At 47.0% G+C, this 10,226-nt stretch overlaps 1 protein-coding gene across 26 annotated transcripts in view; it reads left to right on the top strand.

Annotated features, from left to right (window-relative positions):
* Positions 1-2,574: 2,574 nt before the first annotated feature.
* The window catches only part of DHX30 (DExH-box helicase 30), a 31,613-nt gene continuing 23,961 nt past the window's right edge, over positions 2,575-10,226 (top strand). For 3 of the 26 annotated variants that reach the window (XM_070575578.1, XM_070575572.1, XM_070575556.1), the window contains exons 1-3: positions 3,126-3,257; positions 5,095-5,189; positions 7,111-7,165. Coding sequence is in view for 9 of the 26 variants with exons in the window: in XM_070575554.1 (XP_070431655.1) it covers positions 6,183-6,207; positions 7,111-7,165 (80 nt within the window). In the remaining 17 variants the exon portion in view is untranslated. Of the gene's footprint in view, positions 3,258-5,071; positions 5,190-6,100; positions 6,208-7,110; positions 7,166-10,226 lie in introns of all 26 variants that reach the window. The other 23 variants (XM_070575580.1, XM_070575576.1, XM_070575579.1 and 20 more) reach the window with 21 other exon arrangements.

The following is a 10,226-nucleotide window of genomic DNA, read 5'->3' as shown; positions in this document are numbered from 1 at the left end:
CTATTTTCTGTGGCTTGATGGCCTTGGTGATGAGTTCTACTATAATATGGGAAATAAAATTGGTTCCACCAACACTTCAACCCTAAGAAATTGAAGAAAAATAACCTAAGTGGCATGAGTCCACAGGACAAGTATCTGATGGAGGGAAGGCAGTATCCACGCACCCCCTGGAGCACTCACATGGCACTGGGGACACACATATAACTCCAAGAGGCTGGGGTTCTGGGTGGGGGAGACAGATCAAAGAAGATACCTTAAGCACTACCACACAGGGAAGAATAAACTGCTAGAGAAGCTCAAAGTAGGGCCCTGAAGAATGAGTAGGAAAGTGTTTGAAGAAGTTTCTAGACAGAGATGTTTGCAAAGAATGAAGTCTAGGGACTGGACAAAGGAAAATATGGCAGTGATAAAGAAAGAACCAGGAAACAAGAGGTGAGATATATGGGAGGGAAGGAAAAAGATACACTAACTAGCACTCACCTTAATACAAAATGGATCATCTTATCAGCTCCACCAGATACAACCATTCACTAAAAACAGCTCAAGGCTCAAGAATAAGGAAAATTATACAGTGATGTATGTCAACTATTTCTCAATAAAACTGGAAAAAAAAATAAGGAAAAGACCTTCGGAGAGAAAACTAGAAACATTAAATGCGCAACAAGGAAAAGTATTTAGAATGCTTCACTTGCGCCTCTTTTGCACTGCTTACTTGAGGTTTTAAGACTTACTTGCATGCCTTTCTCATCCTCTCTACCAGATCAAAATTTTCTTTGGAGCAGGGACCATGTCTTTACCACTTAACATTCACAACGGTATTTCAAACATAATCTGTATGAAGCTGAATCCATCATCTCCAACTCCTGTGTCCCTTTATTTTGTTAACAGTGCAGGATCCTCCTAGTCACTGGTACAAAATATCAGTCCTCTCTCCACACACCAGTGGCCAGGGATCAGCCTGGTGCTCTGCAATCACTGTCACCGCTGATTGTAGCTCAATCCCTCATTACCTTTCATCAAAGTAGTATCCTGGCTTTTATTTTTTTGTTTTTTGGTTTTTTTTGAGGAAGATTAGCCCTGAGCTAACATCTGCTGCCAATCCTCCTCTTTTTTTTGCTGAGGAAGACGGGCCCTGAGCTAACATCCATGCCCATCTTCTTCTACTTTAGATGTGGGATGCCTACCACAGCATGGCGTGCCAAGCGGTGCCATGTCCACACCCATGATCCGAACCGGCAAACCCCGGCCGCCGAAGCGGAACGTGGAAACTTAACTGCTGTGCCATCGGGCCGGCCCCCCCTAGCTTCTATTTTTCTGGCCAATTCTACCCTCACACTTGCAAAATAACCTTCCTAAAATACAGTAATTTTACTCTCCTTAGAACTGTAAAAATAATGTCTTACAAAAAACAACTGCTTACAAATAATGTCAAAATCCCTTAGTGTAGCATTCCCACCTCTACTTTTTCTGCTCTGTCTCCTCTAAAGCCCCTACACATATCCAGCTCTCTGGCCATACCCAACTACTGTATATTCTTAGGATTTGCCCCTTGTTCCACCTGGATGTCTTTCTCACATGGTTCTTTCTCCTTGATGTTGCCATTCTGGAGTAACTACTGCTTTCTCTGAACCCCCGGAAACACTTCCTCTCCAGCATTTACCACTTTCTCTTTACTTGGGACAACGTTTTCACCTTCTCTACCAGGCCCTAAGCCCCTTGAGGGCAGGGTCTTTGTATCCTCCACACCTGCTTAGCAACTGCTACACAGCTCACTCAAATGTCTGTGCGGGGGGGATCACCCCCCACGAAAGGACCACGCCCTGTTAAGAATAGGTGATGATTATTTGAATGAATGATGTATGTTCCACACCCACCTCCCCTACCCTTCTGTCCAATGCAGAAATACTTGTTGAGGGGCCCGCCTGAGGCCCAGTGGTTAAGTTGTGAGCTCCAATTCCGTGCCCTGGGGTTAGCTGGTTCGCATCCTGGGCAGGCCATGCTGCGGCGGCATGCCACGTAGAACTAGAAGGACTTACAACTAGGATATACAGCTATGTACTAGGGCTTCCAGGAGGAAAACAAAGGGTAAGATTGGGAACACATGTTAGCTCAGGGCCAATCTTCCTCCAAAAAAAAAAAAAAAAAAAAAGGAAAAAAATACTTGTTGAATTTGTTTGGACAAAAATGACGGGATATTGAACGGATTATTCATATATTCTGAATGACCACATTTTAAAAGCATACTCCAGGTCTTTCCAACTGTAAAATCCTGAGCCAGCTTCAGAGCTACCCATACTGAGGTCTCTCCTTTTTAAGTTGGATCCCACTGAACTCACACAGGAGTCTCATCTAGACGACTGCAGGTCACAGGGACAATGTCTTTTCTCGCTTCTGAGGGCATGGGGCGGGACCTCCAGACCCACCTAGCAGCACTCTGACCTGCGGTCTCCCCGCAACCCGCAAGTGCCACCTTGTTCTCTCCCTAGCATTGTACAGTTCACAAGGCACCATCACATTGATTTCATCTTCCTAACATTCTCGTAAGGCAGAAATTCTCACCTCCCTAAAGAAACAGAAGATCGAGGGGAGATGGAGAAGAGAAGAGGCGTGGCAAGGAGCTCTGGCGGGGAAGGCGCGTGGGAGCCGGGAGCCCGAGCTGGAATTCGTTCCCTGCTCAGCCCTGACCCGCCTGTGTCCCAACTCGCGCTCGGAGGCACGGGGGAGGGGGCGCGCAGAAGACACCAAAGCTCTCCCGCTCGCACACTCCGGACGCTAAGGCACTGCGAGAGGGGCAGCGTGCGCCGCTCCGACCGAGCCCGCCTTGGCCAGCTCCCTCCGCGACCCCAGAGCCGCCCGCGCGCCCACTCCCTTCGCGACTCTGCCGGAAGTCCCGCCTGCGCCCTCCGCGGCCGCCCCACATTGGGCCAGGTGCCGGGGTCTCGCCGCGGGTTGGCGGCCCGGCGGCCCGAGCCCTGGGTGGGGGGGGGGGGGGGCACTGCGAGCCGTGGTGGGGGGGGGGGTGGGCACTGCGAGCCGTAGCTGGGGGCCCGCTGGAGACCAGCTGAGACGCGGGGTCCACACGGCAGGCGGGGCTGGGGGCTTGAGGCGGGGAGCCCCGGGGCGGACGGGGGGACTTCCGCCACGGAACCCGGAAGGGGCCGCGCCGCCGCTGGTGGGAGTTGTAGTCCCGCCGTGGTGGGGGGGGGCCGCGGCTCATGCGCGGTGCACCGAGGCTTGTTTCACATCTGTAACAACAGGTGAATTGGGCTTTTTATTCTCCCCTTTCGTGCCCCCTCGAGGAGCTTCCCGCGGCCGGGGGTGGTCGGCGCAAGGAGGGGCTCGGGTCCGACCGCCGGCTTGGCGGAGAGTCGGGCGGAGAAGCGGGCGGGCCCGAGGAGCAGGCCGGGCATCCTAGGCCTGCCCGGGAAGCCGGCCGGGCCGAGCCTTGAGCAGCCAGGCCTCGGCCTGCCGTTGCCATGGAGCCAGGGCGGGGGCGGGGGCCAGACTGGTCCGCCGGGGCGGGCCTGGTAGCCAGGGGCTCCGCGGGTCCGCGGGAGAGGCCGCTTCATTGGCGCAACAACGCCTCCGCCTCAGGGGATGCTCCGTTTCCCGAAGCAGGGCCTGGAGGAAGCCTCCGGAGTGCCCTGGGACCTTTGTTTGCCCCCCTGCCGTCTGGACCGTTTGTCCAAAGGGAGGCCTGGTGCATTCTGGCCCCCCTGGTTTGTCCCCTTTCGCACCGACCTTGTCACTGGGGGAGGCCAAGGGGTGAGGTGTTCTTTGTTTCCTGGTGGTGACTTGCCCCATTTCGCAGGGGAAGACCTAATGCATGTTGGGTCCTTTGTTTGCGGTGAACTGGAGTCCCAGGGGTCCTCAGAATCCCCAAGCCGGGAGTATCGCGTCAGCATGCTGTCTAGCTAGTCCTCGTGTAGCAACATTGGTCACCTTAATTGTGATTTTGCAAGGCAAAGGTTGTCCCACTTTGCAGCCCCAATCCACAGGGGATTGCCATACACTGTAGCAGGTGGACTGCAGATGGCCAGTTGCAGACTCTTTGGTTGCAACTTACTGGCCAGAGGGAAATGAGACATTGTCTGGTGGTTTCCCTCACAGTTTCTTTGGAGGCAGTAATCCCACTGTCATTGTGGGTCTTGACTACATCTTATAATTTACACTTAAATCTTGGAATATTGGAGTTTCCAGAAGAGAGAACTCTTTTCCTAATATAGCATTTGGGATTTGTGATAGTGCTCTTTATTTGTGTATCTGTTTTAAGTGCAGTAAATACATCCTTTGCTGCATTTTCTACCTGTGTAGGTTGTCCCTTTACCTCCAAAAGATATTTACTTTCCAAGTGTTTTAATTTATGTAGCTGTAGTCCCAGGTTTATCAGTTGGACCCTTCTTGCCCCTTTCAACCTTTGAAGATGTCAGTATAAAGTGTTCTTTTGAAGACTGAACCATGGGACATCTAGGCAATAGCATGATATCATGGAAATAAAAAAGTAATGTAGTACAAGCATGCAAAGCTTTGGAGCCCAATACCTAACTGCAGATTTCCATTCTACCCTGAGGCAGCTATGGGATCTTGGGCAAGTTGTGTAGCCTTTTCTGGGAAAGATAATTCCTACCTCGATGGGTAGCTGCATAGATTAAGTGAGATAAAGTCTGTGGAAGTACTTTGTAGACTCCAAAAATGGTATTCAACATTTAGTTGTTATTTTCCCAATCTGGAAGAGCTTCTTTATCTACCGTAGGTTCATATTATAGTCTTGAGAGTAGAACTCAAAACTGAAGCAGCTTTTGCTGAGTCCTTGGAGAAGGTGCTTTTGGGATTACAAGTCCCTCTTTAACATGAACGACATCTCTTTCTTGGTATCTTACAGGTGCTGATGTAGGGGCAGCTCACAATTTGATGGGTCTAGAGTGGGTCTAGAGCAGGTCCTGAAGTGAGGCCAATGTGTCCAGTGTGTGTGTTTCATGCCACTAACAAAACTTGTCCTTGTTGTTAGAGTAGTAAATGAATTTCAATGATTCGGAGCAACTTTCTTTCTCTGCGGGGGCCATCATTTTAGTGACCCAGCATTGTACTTCCCAGGAGGAGGCCCAGCCTCGTGATGAGGAATAGCAAGGAGAGAATTCAGCTGCAGTTCAGAAGTCTTCAAGATCTGAGACTGTCACTGCTCTCGTAAGGTAAGTTGATGTAGCCGTGCACACAAAGCAGTGGTGGATCTCATGCTCAGCCACACTGTAAAGGAAAAGGCATGTAGTAAATCCATTTGTGACTATGTTGGAAGAAGGGTGTCATTTTTAATTAGCTGTTATAGAATCTCTCTGTCCTTGAATCATCCCATAGTGACTCTTCCTGGAATTAAGTGGTCTTTCATTATGCAAGAAATCTTGATACAATATTATTTTACTTACCTCTAAGTTATTTAAGAGACTCTGAACCATAAACGTTTCCAACATTATACTGTTTTACAATGAAGACAGCTTTCTTTTAGATCTCTAGGAAATGTTCTAGAGCTCTAAAATATCTCTGAAACATCTTCTCTTGAACCTCATACTATATTTTTTAGGCTGATACAGGAAAATATAGTGTTATATGAGCCTTGGTTGATATGAAGAGGATCGGGACTTTTTTTTAAAGATTTTGTTTTTCCTTTTTCTCCCCAAAGCCCCCCGGTACATAGTTGTGTATCTTTAGTTGTGGGTCCTTCTAGTTGTGGCATGTGGGATGCCGCCTCAGCATGGCTTGTTGAGCGGTGCCATGTCTGCGCCCAGGATTCGAACCAGTGAAACCCTGGGCCGCTGAAGCAGAGCACGCAAACTTAACCACTCGGCCACGGGGCCAGCCCCTCATCAGGACTTTTTATAAGCTAAACCAAGACTCTGTTTACAAGCAAATTAACTTACAATTTCTTAGCAAGAAAGTATTGTTTCTTACATAATAATCACTTAGATGTTTTAGATTTTGTAATATTCAGGTTTTCTTTAAAATTAGAATCTCAAATTACACCCTTTTTCCTTTAATTGGGATAGAAGGAGTCTATAGAATGTAACTTCTTAAAGTAAATTGTATCATTGTTGATATTGTATTGAAGTTTTCTCTCTGAGCTACCATATCCTATCGGCTGAAATTTCCGGCATCTCTGGGGGAGAGGAGGCCATCAGGGCAGACCTGCTATGGACCTGAAAGATTCGGCCCCAGGTCAGCCCTCCACCCCCCGCCGCCCCACAATTTGAGAATGAGAGGGAATAGCAGTCAGGAGCAGGAGTGTAGGCCCCATTAGACTCCTAGTAATGAGGGACATTATCCTGATTTGCTAAAGCATTATGTAGATGTTTTTAAACTAAGGCCACACAAGGTTGTTGCACCAACCAGGGAGTAGTACATTATTTAAAACATCTCTAAGTCTAAGTTTGAGTGTTTTTTAAAACAAAATTGTTAAACCAGAGGTATCACTTATTTGTGTATGTGTGATACAAAGTCTCTAGGTAGATCCCTCCGTTAAGGATGCTAATGAGCTAAATGAACCAAATTTTTGGCCAATAGTTGAACTTTAACTTAATATTTATTATTTCATAGAGACTCCTCTATGAAAATCTTGTTATTTTGAATCACTGTATAGTTATTCTTTGGTACTATCAGTCAAACCCCATTCCTAGGGGCTTGGCTAGGTTTTGTGAAAGCCCAGTAAACTTGTCCATAAGGCAGTCATCAGTCCCATTTCCTGATGCCACATGAGAAAAGGAGTCTATGTAGAATTTCATTTCTCCCTAGAAGTCCCAGGAAAATTGCAAGTATTGTGATGAGGTGGAAATATACATCTCTCATGGTGAAATGCATGCCCTTCTGTTTAGCAGCGTTCAGGGAGTTTAGGACAGAGAAAAGAAGAAAGCTCTCACTTAGAAACAAAGACATGTAATTACTTTAGAGTGGAGATGGCCCTTCCATTCTTGAGACTGGGAGCAGCAGTTGGGGCTCATTAGTGAAGAGCTTCATTTTTCTCATCTTCTGGACAGTGCTCTTTATTGAAGTTATTGAAGTCTTCTCTGTGGGTTCCTGGACCAGGAATATTAACCATTGTCTCTTGGCCCTCCTTCTTCTTAGGATTCCAGCTTTTCCTCCTGGCCAGAAATGTTCAGCCTGGACTCATTCAGAAAAGGTAAGAATGTAACTGTGCTTGTGACCTCATGCCCCTTCTCCCTGTGGTGGAGAGCTGTGAAGCCTGTGAAAATCTTTTTCCCTCACCAATGTGTAGTGCTTAGATTCCTTCTTTGAGTGACTTTCAAAAGTCCTTTCTTAGCCTTCCTCTTGCATGGTGCTTATAACCTGTGCCTTCCCTTGTCTGGGTCTTTATATACATTTGCCACCCCTCCCCAAGTGCCCTCTCACACGTATGCCCTGCTTGTTGAAATCCTACCTATTTTTCTAGGCCAGCGTTTTACACCATTTCCTCCATAAACCTTTCTTAACTCTATCAACCAAATGGAATCTTTGCTCTCTTGGATTTTCCTTTGCACCGTATCTGTACTTTCTTGTGCTGAGTCTATTCTGAATTAATCATTGTATCACTAGATTAGAAGCTCCCTGCAGCCAGGGCCTGTTGTGCTCTTTTATCATCCGTAGTACCTGGCATAGCATTTTGCCCATGGTAGGCCTCAGTAAACACTGGTGGAAGTGGATTGAGTCATTGTTATATTCATGGTCATAGAAATTGTGGCAGGTCTTGAAATCATGCTCTAGCAGATGGGGTGAGAGGATCGCATAAGCAATGGCAGAATTGAGCCATGGCAGGGCCATAGGGTAGCATTCCAGGGCTGCTTAGAGGAAGTGATATAGCTGGTGAAGACTTCAAGGGTCAGATCCTGGAGGGCTTTGTGACTTCTCCTTTAAGAGAATGACTTCTCCTTTAAGAGAATAAAGAGTAAAAGGCCTGTCACCTGTATCAAACTGACCATGAGGCTCCTGTCTGAGAATATTTTACAAGTAAATGAGAAGCATAACAGGCCTTCCATAACTGCTGATTAAGAAGAATCTTCCAATTGTGTCTCCTCTACAACTTGTGTTCCTAGAGGCTTGAAAAGCCTTGGCCAAGTGGTGCCCTGTGTAATCCATTGAATGGGACCAGAAGGACGGCTGGGTGTACAATGGCTCAGAGCAGCCTCTTCCTGCCTCCTTGTTTGTCTTGAGCCACTCCATCTGTTTTCATATTGCATGAAAAAATTAATCTGTCTCATCCTGGTTTTGTTGGTTAACTGTGTCTGAAAAGGGAAATGTTGAACTTGAGATTAGTGTGGACAGTACATTTTGAGCTGAAAATCAAGTACACTTAATTGCTTTGTGTTTACCTACTAATCAGTGGGCTTTGTGCCCACCTGCTTGTAAAAAGTTGGATGAAAATAGGTTCTCTTATGATGGGAGTGTCTCTGAATTAACAGCACTGATTTCCTAAAGAGATGGAGAGCCCAATAAAATCACAATCCGCCTTTTTCCTGTGTTATTTAACTCTGACGTGATAGGGAGATCGTGCCAAGTGAGAGTTTTGGGGCAAAATTCCTTTATAGCATTTTTGAATTTGCTTTCTAGGCTGAGGTTGATCTGAGAGGCTTTCCATCAGGGGTGACATCGTTAGCACTCGGTTAGGGGGAGGCAGTATAGCCTCACTGAGCAGAAACTCTGGACCCAGATGCTTGGTTCGCATCATACTTCTGCACCTCGCTGGCCAAAGAGGCTTGAGTGGGTGACTGAGCCTCTCTGTGCGTCCATGCCTTCATGATTTAAGTGGGACAGATCATAGTACCTGCCTCATAAGGTTTTTCAAGGATCAGATGAGTTAATATGTGTAAAGAGCTTAATATAGGGCCTGACACCTGGTAAACTCACAATCCACAGTATTAAGTAACTTCAGGACTTAATAATCAGACATAGTCTGATTTTGAGCCTTGCTTTCGACACAGGTAAAGGTTGTATTTTTACTAACAACCGTTTTATGCTTGAAGGTCTCAGGGAAAGCCATTAATCAGAAAGAGTCACTGCATTGAATAATTTCCTTCAGGCAAACCTGTCTTTTCACAGTTTCCTGACTATAAGGGTGAATGCCCTCTCCTGTCTTCTGAATGCTGGTATCACTTGTGGTTTGCATCATGACCTTGGCAATTGGTCATGTGTGGCTTTGCAATACTTTTATTGTTGATTAGGACTGTTCTTTATCTCTTATGGAGTTTTTATATGTTTCTTTGTTCTTTTTTTTTTTTGAGGAAGATTAGCCCTGAGCTAACTACTGCCAATCCTCCTCATTTTGCTGAGGAAGACTGGCCCTGAGCTAACATCGTGCCCGTCTTCCTCTACTTTATATGTGGGACGCCTGCCACAGCATGGCTTTTGCCAGCGGTGCCATGTCGGCACCTGTGATCCGAACTGGAGAACACTGGGCCGCAGAAGCGGACGTGTGCACTTAACCACTGCGCCACTGGGCTGGCCCCTGTTTCTTTGTTCTTCATGATGAGATTATGAGCTCCCTAGGGTGTCATGAATCTTGAGAGGAAGTGTAACACGGTATAAAGCTTGAGTCAGCTGGCTGAGGTTCAAATCTGGTCCCCACTAACACTAGCAAGATGTTAACTTACTTGATCCTGTTTCCCAGCCCCTATCCTCAGGCGTATAGTGAAGATGAGGGACGATGTAGGGAGAGTGCTTGGCTGTGATCTCTCCCCGGCCCTTAGTCTTTGGTTGGCAGGCCCTTGATAAATGTGAGCAGGTTGACCTATTTGGAGTGCATCGCTGTAGCCAATGTTTTGCTGGAGAGTGGCAGGCTGGCCTCAGCATGTGGTGTGCCGGGTGGCTGCATGGTTGAGCACCTGTTGTGTATGAGATATGAGGGTGGAGACAGCTATGTTTCAGAGATGCTTTCTGGTGCTCAGGGGCTTATAATCAAATGGGATGGGCCATTTGATGGTTCTGAAGGTAATGGCCACAGCAGTTCCCTGCAGCATTGTGGATGGTGGCTCACTGGGTATTGTGGCTACCATCTTTCCTTTTATTTAATTTAACAGAGTTGCCAACACCTCCCAATTAGAATGCTTCTGTGCCTGGTAAGTGACCAGTTATTGCCTTTGCCAGCATCTTAACAGAGGTTTCTTGTCTCTGAGCTGTAATGCCATCACAATCAGGTGACAATGAGCAAGCTGAGTCTTTTACAGTCAGCACAAAACTTTGAAAAATGC

The sequence above is a fragment of the Equus przewalskii genome, chromosome 15, assembly GCF_037783145.1.
Source record: "Equus przewalskii isolate Varuska chromosome 15, EquPr2, whole genome shotgun sequence".
Lineage (NCBI taxonomy): Eukaryota > Metazoa > Chordata > Mammalia > Perissodactyla > Equidae > Equus > Equus przewalskii.
This window is presented reverse-complemented; position numbering and strand designations above follow the sequence as displayed.